Source organism: Primulina tabacum, chromosome 8 (genome assembly GCF_025594145.1).
Source record: "Primulina tabacum isolate GXHZ01 chromosome 8, ASM2559414v2, whole genome shotgun sequence".
Lineage (NCBI taxonomy): Eukaryota > Viridiplantae > Streptophyta > Magnoliopsida > Lamiales > Gesneriaceae > Primulina > Primulina tabacum.
The window spans coordinates 6789315-6813331 of NC_134557.1; the positions used below are offsets into that span (position 1 = coordinate 6789315).

General features: G+C 33.8%; 3 protein-coding genes, 1 long non-coding RNA gene and 1 pseudogene across 5 annotated transcripts; 3 read left to right on the plus strand and 2 right to left on the minus strand.

Annotated features, from left to right (window-relative positions):
- Positions 1 to 2903: 2903 nt before the first annotated feature.
- On the minus strand, positions 2904 to 4472 carry LOC142554852 (uncharacterized). The gene is made up of 3 exons (XR_012822225.1): positions 4347 to 4472; positions 3761 to 3820; positions 2904 to 3173 (listed from the first exon to the last, which is right to left on the minus strand). It is a non-coding gene; the product is annotated as an uncharacterized LOC142554852 (long non-coding RNA).
- A 4217-nt stretch (positions 4473 to 8689) lies between these two features.
- Positions 8690 to 10308, plus strand: LOC142553448 (expansin-A4-like). Its single transcript, XM_075663713.1, has 3 exons — positions 8690 to 8953; positions 9067 to 9385; positions 9620 to 10308. The coding sequence occupies exons 1-3, from the start codon at positions 8803 to 8805 to the stop codon at positions 9927 to 9929; spliced, it is 780 nt and encodes a 259-aa protein (XP_075519828.1). The 5' UTR covers positions 8690 to 8802; the 3' UTR covers positions 9930 to 10308.
- A 5152-nt stretch (positions 10309 to 15460) lies between these two features.
- Positions 15461 to 19279, plus strand: LOC142553449 (protein PMR5-like). 2 transcript variants are annotated; one of them, XM_075663715.1, is made up of 5 exons: positions 15461 to 15985; positions 16402 to 16576; positions 16712 to 16890; positions 17354 to 17512; positions 17722 to 17994. In XM_075663715.1, the coding sequence occupies exons 1-5, from the start codon at positions 15654 to 15656 to the stop codon at positions 17831 to 17833; spliced, it is 957 nt and encodes a 318-aa protein (XP_075519830.1). In that variant the 5' UTR covers positions 15461 to 15653; the 3' UTR covers positions 17834 to 17994. The 2 variants fall into 2 exon arrangements, with proteins under 2 accessions (XP_075519830.1, XP_075519829.1); XM_075663714.1 differs by lacking the exon at positions 17722 to 17994 and adding an exon at positions 18827 to 19279 and having other exon boundaries at positions 15467 to 15985.
- A 608-nt stretch (positions 19280 to 19887) lies between these two features.
- On the plus strand, positions 19888 to 20184 carry LOC142554346 (uncharacterized). Its single transcript, XM_075665022.1, has one exon. The coding sequence runs from the start codon at positions 19888 to 19890 to the stop codon at positions 20182 to 20184; it is 297 nt and encodes a 98-aa protein (XP_075521137.1).
- Positions 20185 to 20439: 255 nt separating this feature from the next.
- On the minus strand, positions 20440 to 23502 carry LOC142553450 (putative serine/threonine-protein kinase PBL10; annotated as a pseudogene).
- Positions 23503 to 24017: the final 515 nt, after the last annotated feature.

Sequence of the window (24017 nt, forward strand, 5' to 3'; positions counted from 1 at the left end):
AAATCTAGAGAAAATATGAAAGAAATAAGAGAGAATGATAGAGCAGTTGACAGAGATAGAGTTATGCGTAACTTTAGTTGTTGATTGTCTAGGCGTGCAAAAAAACTGAGAAGTAAGGATTTTACGTGAATAGCTCACGTTGGTTTTGAAGTGTTGTCATAAGGTGTTGAACACACTCGCCGTGGTCGAAGAGCTACGTGTGGCTCCGGGTTTTCGGTAATACAAGCAATGCATATGTGGTTTTGTAATTGTTTATTTACGATGCATTTTACTTCCTTGACATGTTAATGAAGAATGTTTTTCATAGTTTCACTAGTTTTAGTTTTGTAAATAATTTACAATTTTCTAGTAAATATTTTGTCAGTGAGATACCGCACAAGTTTTATACTTGTGCATGATTTATTTTGTCCTGTTTTAATCTTAAAACTTTATTTTTTGGGTTAACTAATTTATTTTGTTGCATGTTATATGGATATGTATTACAACATTGCACACAACACCTAGAATCTGATACACTCAATCTAATTAATTTCTTTACTTTTATGTTAAACAAATCAACTTTCAAAATTATTGGATGAAAACCAAATATTGACAAATTACAAAACTAAAACCTAAAATATGTCAATTTATAAGACTAAAATTATAATTTTCTCAATTTTATAGTGCCCGCCCGAACGTCCTAGGATATTGCTACTTGCTAGAAAAATTGCTGAATTTATATAATACTTCAGTTTCAAAGTGATTTATTTATTTTTTTCTCGTGATAATTAGAAATATACAAATTGTCTAGACATTGAAGTGGCGTGATATTTCATTCGAAAACCATGCTGAAATTATATGTCCCCTAGGCAACAAACTTTGAGTTGAAGCAAAGTTAAATTTAATCTCAACATAAAAGTTTATTTGTACGACCAATGAGCGTTAATTAAGTTACAGTCAAATCCATGCATATCACGAAATTTAATTCTTCAATGATTATTTGAAATTAGAGTTTGTATTAAATAGTTAAAGTCAAATTTATTAATATCAATAGAAAAAAAAAGGGAAATGGAAAGAGGTGAAAGGGAATGGAACGAGGGAAAATGCACAGCAAAGAAACAAAAAATATGGAGTGACGGGACAAGCCGGGGCAGTTGCCTTTGTTGCTATTTTTTATTTTAATTTTTCAGTATCTTCGTATATTTTTACATAAAATATATATTAAAGAAAATATGATTTTGCATCCACCTAATTTTTAAAATTTTACTGCTTAAAATCCGGTGTTATATATAATATATATATATATATATATATATATATATATATGTATCAATGATGTGATACGTACTCAACTATTGGATGTATAATTTTTCTATGTCTCATCGTATATAATAGATGAGTGTCACGTCATCGATGTTCACATGAGTGTCTACAATGAGTGTGCAACATATTAAAATTATATTATATATACTGCATTTCTTATTTCCAGTTCTAGCATTAATATATAGATTCCATATATATATACTGCTCCATGGCTACATCAAGATTTTGAATTTATTCAAGGCTATGTAAAAAAATAATCCGTGATTTAAAATCTATTAAAAAACCATATAAATAATATTACTTTAGAGGACAGATGTCAACTGTTTCTCTGTTATTTTTTTTGTACCATATTCTTTTGATGTTTTCCTCCTATTATTATAATTTGATTAAGATATAATTGACTTGTGATTGGACAAATTCGGGGTTGACCATATGATCAACGATTAATAAATTAATAATAGCCCAATTTCAAATTTTTTGGATTAATCTAATTTAAGATTGACCGTGGTAACGATTCAATAAAAAAAATTATATGTAATATTTAGGAATTGAAAAAAATTTAAAGTATTCGTATGGTAGCGATCTAATGCGTAGTAACAAAAATACGAAAATAAAAATGAAAATTGGTATTAAAAAAACCTAAGTTTAAAATAGTGAAGACAATACGTTAAAATCCAAATGAAATTTCAAGCTACATAATTGCAGGTTGAAGTTAAAAATAAGATAATAATGTAAAGATAAATAATCCAATGTAATAAGAAAAAAATAAAAAATGATAGTTAATATTATATTTGTTTTAATTGATAAATAATATTTTTTTGGATTGATAGATTAAATTTAATATAAGATGATAAATTATAATTTTTTTTAATAAATAATATAATATGAATAATAAAATTTATTGGAGAAAATATCATAATTTAAATTTAATGATTTGGTTGATATAAGATAAATAACTAATGATTATTTGATTGAATTAATAATTACTATATGGATAACTAATATTACCAAATAAACATGAAATTAGATAAAAATAAATTATCAGTGAATTAATAGGAAAAAACTTGTTTGAGACCGTCTCATGGGTCGTATTTTGTGAGACAGATATCTTATTTGGATCATCCATGAAAAAATATTACTTTTATGCTAAGATTATTAATTTTTATTGTGAATATTAGTAAAGTTGATCCAATAAAGATTCGTGAGATCATCTCATAAGAGACATACTCGGATTAATAATGTACACCTTCAACAGATACATTGGAGTATTATTCAAATAAGTCATCTCTATTTTCTCACAAATAAAAAAAGCATCATTGACGTCAAACGCGAGAGAATGCTGGACGTTTGCTATGTTCTCCTGCAACTAGAAGAGAGAGGTGAATATATTTAATAATAGACATGAGCTTTACTAAACGAAAAAATCAATAAAAATACATATATATTGATAAATTTTTAATTTTAAAAGTGTAATTGAGGTATGAGCAAAATTTATGGTACGTTCACTTATGAGAGTTTAATATATGATGATTTTCTAAGAAAACCAAAAAAAGATAAATTGATTTTACATGCACAAAAATGAGACGCACATTGTGACGCCCCAAACCTCGCCACGTAATCATACAACATGTGACGTCATATGCATAAAAATTTTCTTTTCAACGACGTAATAATATAATGCATATACGACAAAATAGTGCAATCACCCCACTATCTACGTCAGTGTAGCAGAAACAGTATAATAAATACACACATACAACTCCAATAAGACAATAAGCTATACTGTCTCTATCTACTATCAACTACAAGACTGTTTGACTAGACACACCTAGTCCTTCACCACTATCATGTCTCACGCATAGTCCTGTAACCTGCCCAACAGAAACAGCCCTCAAAGGGTGAGCATATACAACAATCATCATCGTAATACATAACAATTATATTAACAACATAAAATATAACTGAAATCATAATAGAAACACCCCATTTGCCGTTTCTGGACAATCAGCCAACAACAACCTCAACAACATCACAATGCAACAACTGCGACGTATGCCGTTTCTGGACAATCAGCCAACAACAACCTCAACAACATCACAATGCAACAACATCGACGATACGTCGCACCCCAACACCGGCGACATCAATATCGTCGAACGAACAACAACATCGACGATACGTCGCACCCCAACACCGGCGACAGCAATATCGTCGAACGAATAACAACATCAACGATACGTCGCACCCCAACACCGGCGACAGCAATATCGTTGAACGAACAACATCAATGTGACAACACAACGAGACGTCTCCCAACAACGATAATCAACAACATCAACAATAATAAACAACAAATATAATAGCAAATCACCCAAATCCGGTGATTTATTGTCGTTCAACACAATAGTATTCATCAATACTAAACAATAACAACATATGCTCGTACGTCAACACGTACCTGATAATCGAGTATATATACAATCTGGCTATTTCTTTGATCCTGAGGCTTGTGATGTATCTAAATAATTCAACAATAATTATCAGATCATTGTCACCGTATCAACACAGTTATAACAGCCTCAATATATAACATAAAATAGCCCAACAACAATTAATTCAACAAAATATAAAACTCGATTATAAATTCGTATTGTTCAACAATTTAATAATCTGGTGTATTTAATTCACAATACTACCATCAAATACACCCTAATTAATTAACTTCAAATAATAGGCTATTTTACAACATCCGTCAAATTACGAAAACTTTATATCAACGTGTAGCCTATACTTCGTAGACTCCGAATATATAATCAGAATTAATAACAACTGACGAACAACTCTTCAATCTCAGCCCAACGATTAAAAATCCCTAATTAAAACAAATTAGGAATAATTCAAAACAACAACACAATAATCTTCTCTACTTCGTTAAAATCATACACTACTCAACAATCTTCAATTTCTGTATGATTTCACAATTTATCGGATTTATTCCAGAAATCGACGAATTTCAAATATCACCAAAACTATAAAATTTATACCTCAAATCGAAGACCTCGTGTCAACGATCCCAAAACTGAAGTTGGTTCGTCGATTGGATAAACCGATAAGTCGCACGATTGAAAAGAAAATTCAAAACTGTATTATTTCTTTCTTCTCTCTTTCTCTGTTCTCGTTGAAACTTTCTGATAATTGCAACTTCTCACGTAAGTGCATCTTTATCCATTTTTTTATTATATTATATTATATTATATTATATTAATAAAATAAAATAATATAATATAATATATAATATTTAACATTTTAACATCAGTATATTCTTTTGGACCAGTCAAACGATCAAATTTTTCCAAAACTCAAAACATGAAACTTCTATATCTTTGAGTTCTCTACGTTATATCCAAATTTTCAATCATTTGGACTTCATATGACCAACATATATCATATTTCATTCTTTAAAAATCATTAATTATTTAGTAATCTCATATTACTAAATCAACAACTTGTGATATTACTTCAGGCATTACATTTCCACCCACCTTAAATGAATTTCGACACCGAAATTAAATAACAACAGTAATAACATGCATAAATAAAAGATACGTCATACCATCAGAATAAGTAGGGGTAGAGCTCCCTCATATGCCGCTCTGTCTCCCAAGTGGCCTCTTCGACACCTCTATGTTCCCACTGAACCTTCACCATCGGTATAAGCTTACTACGAAGCTTCCGTTCAGATCGATCCAAAATACAAACTGGTCTCTCAACATAAGACACATCAGGATCTAACTGAACTTCAGAAATATCCAATACATGTGAAGGATCCGGCTCATACTTCCGCAACATCGATACATGAAACACATCATGAATACCAGATAAAGATGGAGGTAAAGCCAATCGGTAAGCCAAAGTGCCTATTCGCTGTAATATTTCATACGGGCCAACATACCTCGATGCCAACTTTCCTTTCATGCCAAATCGCACTGTGCCATGAAAAGAAGAAACTTTCAAAAATACTCGATCGCCCTGCTGAAACTCTAAAGGTCTTCGTCTTTTATTGGCATAGGCGGCCTGTCTATCTTGAGCTGCTTTCAATCGTTGCTGTATCAACTTTACTTTCTGTTCCATCTCATGAATCATATCAGGACCGGTAACTGCAGCTCGATCAACATCATCCCAGTATAACGGAGATCTACAACGTCTCCCGTACAATGCCTCAAATGGAGCCATCTGAATACTACTCTGATAACTATTGTTATACGCAAACTCTACCAATGGAATAGATGACTGCCAAACAGATTTAAAATCCATAACATAAGCACGCAACATATCCTCCAGCGTCTGAATAGTACGCTCAGTCTGACCATCTGTCTGGGGATGATAAGCCGTACTCAATCTCAACTCTGTCCCCATCGCAGTCTGCAATCCTTCCCAAAAATGAGAAGTAAATCGAGGATCTCTATCAGAAATAATAGACACTGGAATCCCATGCAACCATACAATCTCTCGTATATACAACTGTGCCATCGTCAAGTACGTACTACTCATGCTATAGGGTATAAAATATGCAACTTTCGTCAATCGATCAACAATCACCCAAATAGCATCAATAGTTCCAGTGCTTCTTGGCAAATGAGTCACAAAATCCATCGATATGTGCTCCCATTTCCAAGTCGGCACTTCTAAACTCCTCAATTCACCTCCCGGCCTTCTCCTCTCAGCTTTGATCTGTTGACAATTAAGACATCGACGTACAAAATCAATCACATCACGTTTCATTCCCTTCCACCAAAACTGAGAGCGTAGATCCTTATACATTTTCTTGCCACCAGGGTGGATAAAATATCGACTACAATGTGCACGCCGCAACAGGCCCTGGCGCAACTCAGATATATCAGGAACTACCCATCTATCATTCATCCTCAAACTGCCATCATCAGCCACTCTAAAACGAGTATCTTGTTTCTGAGAAACTAACTCCCTCCATCGCTGAACTCTTTCGTCTGTCATCTGTGCATCACGAATACAACCATATAAAACAACTTCATGCCACAATTTTGTGTTTTATATATTAACATACAAATTTCACATGTATATACTATATGGTAAAAAATTGTGTGGACGATCTCACGAGTCGTATTTTGTAAAATGGATATCTTATTTGGGTCATACATGAAAAAATATTATTTTTTATGTTAAGATAATTACTTTTTATATATTTTTAAGAAACTTATTTAAACAACATTAGTTAGTTGAGTTGAGCAGATCAACTGTGAAAACGTATCGTGGTTCTATATTTGTGAGATAAGTCGATTTCATTCATATTTATCAAAAAAAAATTACACAAAATAATATATTTTTTGAATTAGGTCGATTTAGAGATCCGTGAATCCCAAGACCGGAATTGAAAGAACTGCTTAGTTTCTTTCATTCAAACAATGGAGATATTGCTAGAAATGAGTGAACGCTAAGAACACAACGACGCAGGAATAGGGGTGGGTACGGTACGGTATACCGTACCGAACTACGGTACCGTATACCGTACCGAAAATATCGGCGATACCGATACCGAAAATTCGGTATGGAAAAATTTCATACCGGTACCGTACCGACACCGAAAATTTTGCCGGTATACCGAAAAAGTGTCGGTATATCGAAAACATTTTCGGTATACCCACATTTTTTCGGTATACCGAACTTAAATTTTAAAAAAAATAATAATAAAAAATTATTTTCGGTATATACCGAAATATCGAAAAAAAAATATTTCATACCGATACCGAACATTTCGGTATACCGATTTTTTCGGTAAGTTCGGTATTTTTTCGGTACGTTTTTTGGGTATTTCGGTATTTTTTCCCACCCCTACGCAGGAATATGGATATCATATAGAAATAGGGTACAGCTCGAGTTAAGAAGCTCGAGAAATGCGTGCATCTGTGGAGCCCACCATAAAAAAATATATATTTATGCTAAAAGATCATGTTTAAGAGCATCCGCATTCGTTGGGTGTTTAAACACCCACCAACTCATCAAAAAGTATGGGGTCCACTGTCACATAATCATTATAATAACATATCGCTTTTAACCACATTCCTTTTAACATTCAAACTCATTATTTATGTGTATCACTGCCACATACTCATTATAACAATATATCTCTTTTAACCACATTCTTTTAAACATTCAAATTCATTAATTAAATATTTAAAATAAAAAATAAAATATATACAATGGTTTACAAATAAAAATTACAAATTTATTTTTTTGTAAAAAAACCTGAAAGTCAAAATTTAAAAACAAAATTTGAATGAAATTTTTTTAAAATAAACCGAAATTCAAAATTTGAAAACAAAATTAAAATAATTCAAAACAATGTGTAAGCAATTTAGCGACGGTTTGTTAAAAACCGTCGCTAATTAGCCAATTTTTTTCTTTTTACAACCTCACACAGGGGCGTTCATATGCGATCATACATGTGAACGCCCCACCTCCTCTCTCATGTGAGTAGGCGTTATAACACTCTCCCCCTTTAACATCTAATGTGGGTGCCCTAATAGATATAAATACTATCATTTAAATAAGATATAAAAGTATTTTTTATTTATAAATGACTCAAATAAAATATTCGTATCACAAAATTGACGTCACAAGACGATAATTTTTGCGAAATCTATGAGTTGGATACAGGAACGTGGGGAGTTTAGATAGGTGGATGTGTGATTTTATCTAAGTGGGGTTATGTCTAAATAGTTATAAATTTAGGAATCATTGCCACATGTTGCGCCTAAACTTCCGTTGGACGTCAAGACTACCAATATCCATTCCCATTTCTTCTTCCGTATCTAATCATTAATTTGTACGGTCCATGTAGATGCTAATCCAGACTATAAACTTTACTTATTTGTTTATTTTTTTAATTAATAATAATAATAATTTTTAAAAATAAATTTAAGACATTCTAAGCCATAATTAACAAAGTAAAACGTCTTTGGTCAACTAATTATTGTATAATATAGAATAGTTTAATTTCACAACTGGAACCCACTGGATCCATTGAAACTGAAATACCATTGGATATGATTTTTACTTATTGTTATTATCTGGCAAACAAAATCAAATTTTGATTGTTAATATAATTTAATATTCACTTATATTATTTTAAATGTTTTTATCTGATTTATGTGTAATTAAACATATCGGTAATATTATTAATTTGAATTGTGTTGTATTACTTGAATAAACATTTTATTTGACAAATTTTGACTGTAGAATTTACTGAAGGCCAAAAGAAATGAGGCTGTACAAAAGAGGACAGAAAATTATGGTTAAATTACAGTAACTGCCACTGGCACACACTCTTGGTAAATAAGTACTCCCCTTCTCCTCTGGCTCCCTGCCATTCTTCTCTCATCCCCATTTTCTTTTCTGCAACCGTATCTCTCTTCCTTTTCAACTACCGAAACCGCGTTTCTCTGCCATCGACTGAGACAGAAGATGGCATTGGTCGTCGTGTTCATGGCCTGCATTGCTTCTCTGATTTCAGTAATTCCATCGGAAGCGAGGATCCCCGGAGTTTACGGCGGCGGAGGATGGCAAGGAGCTCACGCCACGTTCTACGGCGGGAGTGATGCCTCCGGGACTATGGGTACGTGACGGCATTGACGTCAAGACACTTGAAACGAGCATTTTTCTCACCATTTTTTCGTTTTACGGCTTATATATATTTATGTTGTACGTTCTGACTGCTTTTGGTGGCAGGTGGGGCTTGCGGGTACGGGAATTTATACAGTCAGGGTTACGGGGTAAGCACGGCGGCGCTGAGCACGGCTCTGTTCAACAACGGGTTCAGCTGCGGGGCGTGTTTCGAGCTCAAGTGCGCCAATGAGAAGCAGTGGTGTCACGCGGGAAGCCCGTCCATTTTCGTGACGGCGACGAATTTCTGCCCTCCCAACTATGCTCTGCCCAACGACAATGGCGGGTGGTGCAACCCCCCGAGGACCCATTTCGACCTCGCCATGCCAATGTTCTTGAAGATCGCAGAATATCGCGCCGGAATTGTACCTGTCAATTATCGCAGGTAAATTAATTTTTATTTTACAATTACGACGTTATATAAAAGTAAATGATATTAATTTATAGGTTAAAGGGTAATTTGGTACCTTAAAAACCTAGTAAATGCAGGTGTCACGCAATAATGATTTCGAAACAGAATAGATAAACTGTACAGTCCACCTTAAAACAAGATCTGGCCCGAGGTGAAACCCAATTCTCTCATCCAAATATGTTAATGGTATTTCGTTGTTGGGTGCAGGGTGCCGTGTAGGAAGCAAGGAGGCATCAGATTCACCATCAACGGTCACCGTTACTTCAACCTGATCCTGATTACCAACGTGGCGGGCGCAGGGGACATCGTGAGGGTGAGCGTGAAAGGGACGAGGAGCGGGTGGATGAGCATGAGCCGCAACTGGGGCCAAAACTGGCAATCCAACTCTATTCTCGTTGGTCAGTCACTCTCCTTCAGGGTCACAAGCAGTGACCGCCGCACCTCCACCTCGTGGAACATCGTCCCCGCCCATTGGCAGTTCGGTCAAACCTTCGTGGGGAAGAATTTCAGAGTCTGAATCCCGCCTTGATTGGCGCCAATTACCTTTTCTTTCTTTCCTTTTCTTTTCTTGTTGTGGTGGTATTGGGATTGCGATATAGTGGAGAAAGACTTTTGGACTTTAACCTCTACTCTAGTCTTTATTATTATATATAATATATATATATATATATATTTACGAAAGAATGCTGAAGCGGCTGCAGAAATGTTGCGGCCCGCGATAACTCTTTTTTACTGCAATATTTATATATATTTTTGTATTTATTTCTTTCGTTGGTTATTTGTCTGATATCCTCAATTGGATTTTGTATTATAAAATATAAACGATGCCACTTTATGTTTGTGAGAGTTTGTTTTAAATTCCACTTGCTTTTATATGATACTTCTTGTTTCCATCCTGTTCTTGTTCGAGGAAAGTAAAGATTTATTGTCGAGATGTGTTTGGTCTATGCTTACTCGTGCACATTTTTGACATCTCTCGATTTATCTTTTAGTTTCGAATAAAAGATCTCCAACTTGTATAACGAAGCTTATCTATTGTGAACCTTTTAAGAAAAGAGTAAAGATTTATAAAACAGTCTTTTTTCTTTTTTATAAAGTAAAGATTTATATAATCTTTTTAACAGTGAATGTCAAAGCTTTCTTAACCGAATTGGCTTATCTTCATCGAATGGTCGCCGAGTCACAAGACAAAACAACATAAAGTTTTCTCGAGGAAACAACCAAAATGACATCCCTAGGAAAATTAATTGTGAGAATTGGGAAGGAATTTGCATGGGATACTCGTCAACATTGGATTCCGATTAGTCGAAAATGTGAAAAGTAAAATAGTCTTGTTCATGAATGTATAGTTGAATTTTGTTTTCCTCTCGGAGATATGTTCCTAAGATGGATAAATGCAAATAATTTTGGTCTTGTTTTTGGAGAGAGAGAAAATAATGGCGAATGGACTCCCTATGTGTTTTGTTTTTTAAAATAAAACACACACAAATTTGTGTTGGATAAAAAAAAATATCATGATACAAAAGTGTGTTGATATAGAAGACTCAAAGTTTGATGGTAAGTATATAGTATTAAACAACATGAAAAATCATATGTGGCTAATACCGTATTATTGGATGAACAAAAATTGTGTGAGACAGTCTCACGGGTCGTCTTTTGTGAGACAAATCTCTTATTTGGGTCATCACTCATCAATGAAAAAATATTACTTTTTATGTTAAGAATATTACTTTTTATTGTGAATATCGGTAGGATTGACCTGTCTCACATATAAAGATTCGTGAGACCGTCTCACAAAAAACATACTCTATTGGATGCGGTGAGTGTTCTTTACACTCCACAAAGTGTTAACAACACCCCCACATTACCTAATTAATTTATAATTAGATAAAATTGTCCTTATTTTTCCTTATATAAAAAATTTGGATTTATCTTAAAAAACTCAGATACAATATTTAATATGTCAATAAGTAAAATTTTAATATTTTAAACAGTTTTCATAATAGTATTATATATAAATAAAACATAAAATAACAAAAATATTTTATTTTGATCTTCAAGTTTTAATATTATTTATATGTTATTCTATTAGGATCAATCGCTTATCACTAGGCCAAAAGCTATGTTTGTTAGCAATACACAACTTTATTTCTATATATTCATGGTATCACAAATTACACATACTTGGGTGTTAATAGATCGGACTTCTAGGCACATGAATTCGGAGAGGAATGTATCTATCTGTTGGTGTTATCTCATATCTCTTAGAGATCAATATTATCATTTCTCTACCGTCGATCATGTCCCTATCAGAGACAATATTACTTGTTTAAAATCTGACATCACTCTTTTATGATTCGTTCACGTAGCCAACCAAATCAAGCGACACAATGTTGGCAATTCAACGCACAAGAACTTCTTAACAAGACATCATCTCAGTACAATTACCACTCATATACGCTTAACCAACGTATTTCAAGTTTTAATATGGATATACAAGTACTGGTCAATTTTTTCACAATAATTTTATGAGACGGTCTCAGGTGTCTATAACTATCATGAAAAGTAATAATTTTCACATAAAAATTATTTTTTTCCATAAATTAGGTCAGTTCGGATATCCACATCGCAAAATTGATCTAGGAAACCGCCTCACGCAGGGATAAACCAGAAATTATACTTGGGGTGGACTTGAACATAATGTGGTAAATTATATATTATAAAGAGTAATTTTGGATTAGGTAAAAATATTGGCTAGAATAAGAGTGTTCAGATTTTTTAAATTTATTTACAAAAATATCAAAATCACATTTGAATAATTAGAATTAATATGAGACAAATTTCCGAATTTGAATCCAATGGAGCAAAATAAGAAGCAAATTTTGGAGCTAAGAAACGCAAAAACAAAATTTTTTAAATGAAAAAGTGAGTATTCAATTTTATTTTGAGGTTTGAATACTTCTTATATTTCATAAAATCACATATATAAAAAATTACAAAACCTAACATGGACTTTTGACCATGTGACATATTCATCCCAATATAAAGATGAGGTCTAATTGTAGTTGCCTCCACAAAATATTAAAAAAATTAAAAATAAAAATCATTCTCAAGTTGTATATATTCAACCATGTAATGATATTGGACCTTTGAATGAGGCTGACAACTTGCAAGAAATATATCGTTTTGGATAAACCGACAATTTACAATAAATATTGGGTCGCAAATAACGTTCATGCAGAACAATCAAATAAATTGATCAGAAATTTGAAAAACAATTTTATTAATGGATTTATACACAGATATGCAAAAATAAATAAAAGCAAATAAATAGATAATTTAAATAGAATTTTCTCACAAAAATTAACATATTGGATAATATATTATATGCAAAAAAAATAAAAAACGAAAGAAAAAAAGTGAGTGACTCATCTTTGCAATAACCCACAACTATTAACTTAATAATAATTTATTATTATCATCATCAAATACCTAAGTTTGGTAGAGTTTTTTGCTTAGATAATTAAATATATATATATATAAATTGGGCTGAACTATATCTATAGCCCAAACAGGAATCTGTCCCTAATCTCGAGTGAATTTGTTTGATAAATCAATGGTATTGTTTGAAACTGGCCCACCTAAGCCATGCTCCGGACACTTTTCACGACTATCCTAGTAGAAAATACATTATGTTTTATTAAATAAAAAAATACATTTTAATAAGCTAAAAAGGTGAAAATTTATCGATCGTTGTGATCTAAAATTTGGATAACATAAGCTAGAGTCGGGATAAAAAATTAAGTACAACTGATATTTTCTTTATTTAATCATATTGATTCGATTTTCTCTTATTTTTCCCGTTTTTGTAAGTAGCACGATTGATAAAAAAAAAATAAAATAAAAATGAAAGCAAAATAAAAGACGCATGAATTTTAACGTGGTTTAGTCAAATCAACCTACGTCAATGAGACCACACTCAAGTATCAAGCAAATAACTAAATATAAACAGCTACAACAACACAAGAACTTATTCAAATAAAAGACTTCGTCTTTTCTATCAACGTTTCTACGACGAACACATTCGGTAGACTTTATTGAGCGATCACTACTCGTCTTCAATATCTGCCAACTCAAACCCTTTTCGAAATTACGAATTGTTGTCTCCCTATAACATCACATTCATGTCTCGAGTAATAAATCACAAATATTTGAGTATGAGTGTATCACCAATAAGTTGAAATCTGGAATCAGAATGAATAAGGTGGAACTGATTGAATATTGTCTCACAACTTGTCGCGACACGGAATGAAACACAAAATGAACAATAAAGTTTTTCAACTCCAGAAATTTGGCACTCCAACTCTTAAATATTTGACGCTAAAAGCTCATTGGCCTCGCTCGATAACACATGGCCCTCCTAGGCAATCTTCAAAATTAGTGAACATTCATTTATATAAAAGACCACATTATACCAAAAATCAATCTTATTTTCAATAAGAGAATTATATTCTTAAAAATTAAGGATGAGTGTAAAAATTGTAAACCGATATTGTGGGAGAAATTAACTTATATTATAATAAATAATTAAAATTTTCTCAAAATAGAAGAAAAATATAAATCGGAATTAGAGACCACAATAGAAATCGGTTAGAGACTGTTTGATTAAATTCGGTATTTAAACATTTCATTTTTAAAATTAAATGAAAAATGCAAATTTTTAACGGAAAAGACGATAGTAAATATAGGTTTCTGATAAACGACCCAAAATAAAAATCAGTCTCTAATTACATACCGATTATAAAATTTGGTCTTCAAACATATCTTTTTTTAAAAAAAAAAAATTTTATTTGTGACCGATTATTTTGTTGGTCTCTCATTTAGAGAAGGAATAATAATTTTTCTTTTGCCAAAAATATATTTGTCTAACTTTAAGTATGGATTAAAACAAGACAAAAACTTGTGTGAGACGGTCTTACGGGTCGTGTTTTGTGAGACGGATCTCTTATTTGGGTTATCCATGAAAAAATATTACTTTTTATTGTGAACATCGGTATGGTTGACCCGTCTCACAGATAAAGATTCGTGAGACCGTCTCACAAAAGACCTACTCCTAAAATAAAAGCATTTTCAAACATCATGATATATTTTTTATTTCTTGAAAAATGAATAGGAATTTTTCAGCTATTTTTTAATTTATCAGGCTTTATCCGTGAGATAGGTCATCTCTGTCAATAATAAGTGATATTTTTGACTATAAAAATAATTTTTTTAATGGGTGATAAATAAGATATTTTTGATTTTTTATTATTACGTTTACTAGTCAAATACTCCTCGATATTTATTTATCCAATTTGTGTAATTTGTTTTATTTTGGTGTTGTTCCCTCTGCATTTACTTAATTTTTTTATATTTAAAAATTTACTTGATTTTGTTAACTTGGTTTTGTTGATTCGGCGATAAAGTGCCATATGTCATATAAATTTTTTCACGTAAGAACACCAAAATTGCAAAAAAAAATGACCGATATTACCAAAAAAACAAAGACTAGGTATCTTGTGAGACGGTCTCACAAATCTTTATATGTGATATTCACAATAAAAAGTAATACTTTTAGCATAAAAAATAATATTTTTTCATCGATGACCCAAATAAGAAATCCGTCTCACAAAATACGACCCGTGAGACCGTTTCACACAAGTTTTTGCATAAAACAAAATATATATCATTAAAACTCGATTCATAAAATCGCAAACGTTAAATATACAAAGGAGGAAAAAAGCAGTTTTGTCCATGAGTTACGACACTCCAATTAATCCATGTGGAATTTTAGGATTAAGTCAGGACAGACTTCGAAAAATCCAACTAGCTCGTTCAATGGATCCACGGATCCGAAACTCTGCGGAACCTTATCTTTTTCGGCGGTCAAATACATTAGTAGGGCTCATTCAAAATCAAACTATACCGACGGCGGATGTAAGTGTACATTTAACAACCAAATTCCCATATAAATAAAAAAAGGTCGGGGGTATGAATTGACACACACGTGAATCCTCTCACAGCTATCTTCACATGCACACAACAAAACAAAACAAAAGTTAAACAAGAAAGGCACCTCAAAATCCTTACATTATATATATGTAGATATATGCCGTATGACATTTTAGACTTATAAAACAAATCAACAGTTCTCCTGTCTACCTAATTCTCTCCCTCCCTTTTCATCATCTGATCAGATCCCATGGCTGTTGCTTCCCCGCCATTTAAACCCCACTTCATAGTGTTATGTCTTGCAATACTTCTGTTGCGATCTTTTGCAGTTTCATCTGCTGTGTTGGCTGGTCTAAAGAATCACGGAAAGCGAAGTGGGAATTACAGAAGTTCGATTCTTGAAGCTAATCTCAGTTCTTGTGATCTGTTCGCGGGGAGTTGGGTTCGAGATTATGAAAGCTATCCGGTGTACCAGTCTTCTTGCCCGATTATAGATGCCGAGTTCAACTGCCAAATGTATGGGAGACCTGATACTGATTACCTTAAGTATCGATGGCAACCTAGCAGTTGCCGAATCCCAAGGTACGTGTATATATGAATTTTAGAAAATCTTAATTTCCCATGACTCGTGGTGCTGTTTCTTGTAAGGCATGTAAGAATTCTCCTCCGAAAATGTTCTAAAGTCATCCAATCTCCTAAAATTGTAATATTGGTCTCTGAGGCTGGTGCATGCGACAGAACTAAATGGGATTTTTTTTTAATTTTTTTTACATCAGCTAACATTCGGACCGAAGTTAAATTTTCAAGTAAATTAGTGCTTCCTCTTCAATAGAGCTTCTTCTCTTTCTTAGTATGGCTATAATTTACTGAGTTAAAAAAGCATCATATACTCTAATTATAGCTAAATCACTAAGAAATTAACCCCAAAAGGGTAAACTGGACAAATTTTATAATCTCCCACTACATTGCCCCATCCATATTTCAATCACGGTTTCCAGGTTCAACGGGCTTTATTTTGCAATGAAGATGAGAGGGAAGAGCATAATATTTGTGGGAGATTCACTGGGAAGGAACCAATGGCAGTCTTTGATTTGCATGATATCAGCTGGATTGCCTGCAACATCGGCCACACAGATCATAAGAGGAGAACCAATCTCCACCTTCAAATTTCTGGTCACATTTCTCATTAAATGTCACATATATACATACACCGCATCAATTATTTTTCTTAGAAAATAATTATATAATATGCATCATATGGTTTATTTATTTAATTTAATATTGTTTTATATGGTTGGGAGAGTGCAGGAATATGGGGTATCCGTGTCATTTTACAGAGCGCCATATTTGGTGGATATAGAGTCAGTGGGTGGCAAAAGAGTGCTCAAATTGGATGATATTATGCGAAATGCCAAAGCGTGGATGGGTGGCGATGTTCTTTCTTTTAATACGGGTCATTGGTGGACTCACAAGGGATCTCTCCAAGGGTAAATTACTTTATATATACATAACTTTTTTCCTTCGTTTATTTAATGTGATTGTTTATATAATTTTATATATAATGATGTATAAGATTATAATAGAAGATTCTTGAAAATGAATTAATGGGTTGGTGATCATGTTAATTGTTGATCCGGTTTTTTTAACTTTTCTTCCCATTAATGATATCATGGTTAAATCTTCCTAAATTCTTCTATTTTCCAAAACTAGTAAATAGTGTAATCTAAATGAAACCTGTTCCGTTTTCCATTTTTTTTTAAAAAAAAATAATGAATATAATAAATGATTCATTCAACATTTCGGGCTTCCTACCAAAATCATGTCAACAAATGCATGTTACTTTATGTCCCTTTTAGCAGGAAAGAACGTCGAATGAGAGCTACCAAGGAATTATTCTTTTGACAAATTTATTAGAATATATATACTTGGTGCAAATTAAATCGCATGCAGGTGGGATTACATGGAAGCTGATGGGTCACTATACCAAGACATGGACCGGCTAGCCGCCATGGACAGAGGGCTCCGAACGTGGGCGAAATGGGTTGAGTCGAACGTCAACGGCACCCGAACCAAAGTGTTCTTTCAAGGCATTTCACCCACACATTACATGTACGTTTTCTCATCACTCTTCTCTAAATAATTGGATTTCACTGTACATTGTGCCCAAGTTTTCTTAGTTTCTTTTTCCCTATCACTTAGAATTCAGTCCAGACATCTTCATATTAGGGTTTTGTCATCCTTTTATCACTTCCTGATTTTATCTTCCATATATGATGCATTCTCTCTTTTAGTTATCTTTTCTCTCTCAAATGTGCCAGCTTTATATCATTATGTATGCAACTGTTTCTGTCCTTTCCGGGGCTGGAATACAATATCATTCATCTATTGTTGAGATCAGAGGACCCGTTAGTGAGACGACGCACTAATTGATGAATAATTAATGGTGGAGTGGGTTTCCAACTTGCACATACATATATGGACCTACACTGAATTTCACATAAACTTGCGGCTCTAGCCTACTGAACTTGTGGTACAGTACATGCGACGAATTTGATTTTTAATTGAAATATGATATATGATCAGTACTTACATTATCCCATATGTTAATCAATTAACAGAAATGGGTTGACAATTATTAAGAGATCAATCCAAAAAGCCGGAATATCTTTGAGATTTTTATTAAATTAAAGAGCAGCTAACACAAAATCTATGGTTAAATTAAATGTACGTGACTTGTGTTAAATAAGTCCAGCCTCTTCGGCAATGGCTTGATATTCGAGGGTACACTTAAGTTATGTATAATTATTTAATAGTATAATGTAAGTATTTCATGCTACTTAATTCAAAAGGTTTCCAGGATGAAATTTTCATTATTTTTGGCTCTATATACACTAGATACTCGTGGGTGGCTTGCATGTTTTCATCTTGTGCCAGTGGCCCTCATCTCAAGGAGACTAGCATATGCACTTAATGCACTGAATTAGTTCGCCTGTTCGCCCCCATTTCCAGCCATTCACGCAACTAATTTATTTCGTCTTCAAAACATATCCAAACCATCTAACCGAAATATTTGAGTTCGAAAAAGTAGTCTTTTACGGACAAAGATAGTGTTCGGAAGAGTTTCTATTTCAAATTTTATAATTTTTAACCAAAAACTAGAAGAAAAAATTGAGATGTTTTTCTCAAAACACTCAAATTTTAGCTTGCACAAGTTTTAGGATTTTATTTTTAAGTACTACATACTCTTGTTTCTCACCTACTTAAAATAAACAAAAGGTCTCTCAAACACTCCCAAAAAAAGGGTTTAGTTTAATAATATTGTATTTTTAAGAAAATATGTTTAAAGTTTTACCTTTATTTGCATTTGAATGAGAATGTAGGTGCTCCATCTTAATATCGTATTTTTTTTTCTCTTTTCTGCAGCCCTAGTGAGTGGAATGCATCAGCATCCAAGAGCTGTTACGGGGAGACAATACCCATGATGGGTACCGGAACGACATATCCTGGTCCGTTTCCGGATCAAATGAAAGTCCTGGAAATGGTGGTTGGATCCATGAGCAGGCCAGCCTTCTTGCTCGACATAACGCTGTTATCTGCCTTAAGGAAAGACGCGCACCCCTCGATCTACAGCGGTGACTTGACCTCGGAGCAACGTGCAAATCCCGACCATTCTGCTGATTGTAGCCATTGGTGCCTGCCTGGATTGCCCGATACTTGGAACCAATTGTTCTACACCGCTTTGTTCTTCAGGCACTAGTTACGTTACGTTGTAGCAATCTAGTTAGGTGGTATTCTTTGCTTATTTTATATATATATATTAATAATTTTTCATATATTTGTTGATATTATGTGATCAGGAATGACGCCAAATTTGCCTCTCCATTGTCTTGTATTAATATAATATTGGTGCTTAAGGATATAATATTAGTAGTATCATTTGCACCCAATTTGCGTGCCTTTACAATTTACTAAATAAATAATTATGATTTTTTTTAAAAAAAATTTGATTAACAAGAGGTATAATAGTATTATTAATAGGGCTCGAGCTCAAAGTTTTTAATATTTTTTGTTTGAATTCGATTTGAAACACGACTCAAGTTCAAATTCGACTCGAAATATTTAAACATATTTATAAGTTATTTGAGAATAAATATCAAATTAAGATCCGATATTTTTCTAGCTCATTGAGAAAACTTAACAGGCTTGCTTTAAAGCAATTAAGCAAGACACACGAAAATAGAATTTCAAGATATTGTCGATATAATTGTGCGGTACAGTGTACTTGTTAAGTCACGACGTGTCAGATTTGAAGCCTTACGGCTATGGCTGTTCCCCTCGTATTCGCCACTCACGAAATATAAAAAGAAATGGCAATGAAGATAAGAAACTTGTGGAGAACTCACGGCGGAAGCGCATTATATATATATATACACAACAAAAGAAACTCAGAAAGCCAATACTTTTTTTTTTATTCACCAAAACCGATGGCTTCGTTAAACTTGTTCATGGCTCCAGTTTTCACCGCCCAAAGAAGAGTTGTGAGAAGTGGTGCCACAGCTTCGAAAGCTTCGGGTGCTAGCGCTACTGAGGAGAAGGGGATTTTTGATTTTGTACTTGGGGTGCTGGCAAAGCAAGAGCAGATCTATGAGACCGATCCCATCTTGAAGAAGGTGGAAAAGAAGAATCTTGGAGGCACCGCCAGCCGGAGCAGCTCAGTCTCTGTCCCGCCGGAGGAGAAGAAAGGTGGATTTGATTTTGGAGGCCTGTTTTCCAAGAAATAGTTTATATATTATGTTATTGATATACATACAGCAAGATTTGTTTCTGATGTATGCATTTAGCATTTGAATTGAACCATTATAACTGAATTCATATCGAGTTAAGAGGGTAATTTTTTTTTTAAAAAAAAGCTTAAATCTTTTTTCACATATTTCATCGGATTGTGTGCTGAAGTGCTGAACTTTTGTCGATTAATTAAATAATGTTAAATGCGTCTCTTCGGCTCCATCGTTGGATTTTCATTTGTGGCCAACATGTAATCAAACTTCATGTATTAAACCGTACATCACAAAAACTGCAACAGAAACTATATACGTTTCAAGAACAAATCTTGAAGACAAAAAGAAGAGCTAATCACATCGACTCGATTTCTGCGCATCATCGCGTTATAATATCGTGTGTCAAGGTTAAACCGGAGGGTTGATAGTCGGGATATCATCAGAAACAACTTTACAGTGTATTCGACGTATAAGTACATTTCCACCTTTAGATGAGAGGAGGAAGAAACTCAGCTCCTTCAACAATCCTTCATCTGCTTGGAACTAATGCGGTGGAGAAGACGATGGCTTTGGGTATGCAGTATTCCTGTTTCTACCTTGCGTATCAACAGCATTTACAGCATGTGTCCTGGACCTGTCACGGCTTTTACGGTGATTGTTCTCCAAGTTTTTTGAATCTTGAAGTTGCTCGAGTTCTTGAACTATCTCATTCATTGTAGGCCTCAGCTTAAACTCTAAGGATATGCATCGCAAAGCAATGTTAGCTACCTTCTGTGCTACATCAATGGTGTACTGGCCTTCAAGTCGGTTGTCCATGATTCGGAGGACTTTACGCTTGTTGCCTAGACAGGGTCGTGCCCATTCCACAAGCTTGTGCTCGCCCGTTGGTCTATTCTTGTCGATCGCTCTCCTGCCCGAAAGCAGCTCGAGTAGGACAACACCATAACTATACACATCACTCTTGGTGGTCAAACGACCTAAGACCACAAATTCAAAACTGGATAAAAATATATGATATATAACTGTTCAGACACAAGAATTCTATTGTAGAACTAGAGAATTTTCTAAATATGTCAAAAATGTGATGGATATCGTGTCTATTAACAATTGATGTCAATCATGCCCATAGCATATTAAATTAGACAACAGCTCGAGTGGAACAATTTGAAAACGACTCAGATATCCAGACCACAGATTCCCTTTCCATAGGCTTATAAATCTCCAGCCACTTGGAGTAGAGACTGATTATGACCACAAAGATTCAACAAGTGTTGTAATTTGGATAACTACATAGCACAAGATAAGAAAGAATGGGAGCTAAATTCATGACTTAAACCCAAAATGACCACATGGTATGGCAATCATCATCTGATAATAAAATGGGAAAGAGTAATGCTTGATTTGAAATCATACCGGTAGCTAGGTGTTCTGGAGCAGCATATCCATACGTTCCCATGACCCTTGTTGACACGTGACTTTTATCACCTAAAGGCCCATCCTTAGCCAATCCAAAATCAGAAAGTTTTGCATTGTACTCCTGCCAAATCATAAGACGAGAAACTTAACATTTTAGTACATACATATACGTTCTCAGATAGTCTCTATTCACAAAGTGTAATATGAATCACCGAATCGAGCAATATGTTAGAAGTTTTGAAGTCTCTGTAAATGACTCTTGTTTCGGCACAGTGAAGAAAAGAAAGCCCCTTTGCAGCTCCAAGAGCAACCTTAAGCCGAAGACTCCAAGAAAGAGGCTGAAAATAAGATCCCCCTGTCAAATAACAAACTCATTATGCTTATTTCACACCAAGATTGATTTCTATATTATTACTGTATAAATCCAAATAAACCCACTTCGAAAAAGATGGTTTTCTAAGCTTCCCCGAGTCAAGAATTCATACACCAAAAGTCTATTATCATCTTCCAAGCAGTAGCCAATAAGTCTCACGAGATGGGGATGCGAAAATTGGCCCAAATAGTTTACTTCGGCCTACAACAGAACAGAATGGATGAACTACATTATACCTCAATATTTAACCATTCATCAACAAAACAATAGATTCTTTTCCCGTATCTTTATATCAAAAGTTATAACCGATGTGACTAATTGGACTCGAATCATTTAAAAAATTTACGCCACAGGCAACAACAAATGGGCAATTATTGCTCCTTTGACATGTATAATCATAATGCAATAGAAACATTGCAACTCCACTGGAAGATGAAAAACTCACCAACCACTCTCTATGGCCCTGAAGGCTTTCTTGGTTAAGTTTTTTGACAGCAATAACCAATCCTGTCCCGGGCTCTGCAGCAGTGAATGAATTTTCATCAATCCAACCTTTAAAAACTGAACCAAATCCACCTCCTCCCACAACACTATCAGGTAGAAAATTACGTGTGGATAACTTAAGATCCGCGTAACTAAGCTCTTCAGATTAGGCGACTGCAAGATCTCGCCCTCAGATCGGGGAACAGATTGAACCGAAGATAACTTGCTACTGGAAATGCTTACATCATTCCCATCCGTACTAACATGTTTTGAAATCACTCCTGGGTTGATCAGATAATGAGTCATTGCTTGCTAAACCATGTATAATCAAAAGTACTGAAAAGTTAAGCCCAAACCACAAACCAACTTCACGTGATTCCTTCCCACAAATAACCAAATAAAAATGAAGGACACGAGCTTTTCTTTTTCTTTTTTTTGAGAAAAAATACACAAGTTTGAAAACCAAGAAACTTGAAGAGAGAAATATAAAAGAATCCAGTAAACTAAAACTACATATATTGCAATATTCACGGACTGACCATTCACTAATATCATCAATTTTCTCATGGCCTCATTTCCTTAGAAATCATTCAGAAAATAGGATGCCAGTGTAAAAAAATTACCAACATCAAGAGGGCTTTCAGCCTTGATTCTAGCACTGAAACAAATCCCCATCACCAGAATACCAAACCAACAATATCAAAATCTTGGTCTCGGCAAATCCTGCAGATTAAAAGCTGTCACACAATCAAATGAATAAGATCTGAAAAGGGTACGAGTAAGATGAACGCCGAACTATAATATTCATATCCGTATGGCAAAAAAATTCACATTTGTAAAGCTCCTACCTTTGGTTACATTTAGCACACACCCACCAACTCTTACTCACAAGCAACAAGAAAAACATTAAAGATAATCTTTACAAATGAGAAAAGGGGACATGATTCACCTCAAACACCAGCAGTCAGCATATGAAAAACGGAAAAATATTAATTGAAAAAAAGGTGATTACACTCAAATCGAGAACATTCAAATGGGAGATTCGTTGCGAATAACAGAGGAAGGTTGGAGAAATTTACATTTATGGCGGCCCCATTACCCCTTCCACTGGATCAATTGGATAGTCGGAGACTCGTTCACACATGTGGAATGTATAGTTGATAAACACACATACGTACGGGTGTGTTTATCAATTTTTATTTTTTTTTCAAACCTAAGCTTTTCATTATTTGACCATCAAATTTATGTCAAATCAAATTTTTTTCCCCTATTTTTTGAAATTTCGATTTTCATATTGAAAACTGCATATATATACGTCTGATCGATTAGTCCTAAAATTTACACCAAAAATCGGTTTTGGTGTTATATTCTTCCCAATAAACTCAATATTGGTGGTCCCTTTAGGTAGCCTTCAAACACATGTTATTCGATTCGACGTTCATCGATAGATTTTTGTATTTACAGATATATATTATATATTAAAATTAAAAATATGTATAAAACTTCCAAAAAAGGAGTTGCTAGAAGTTTATCGTAGTTCTATTCATTTTCAAGCAAAAAATGT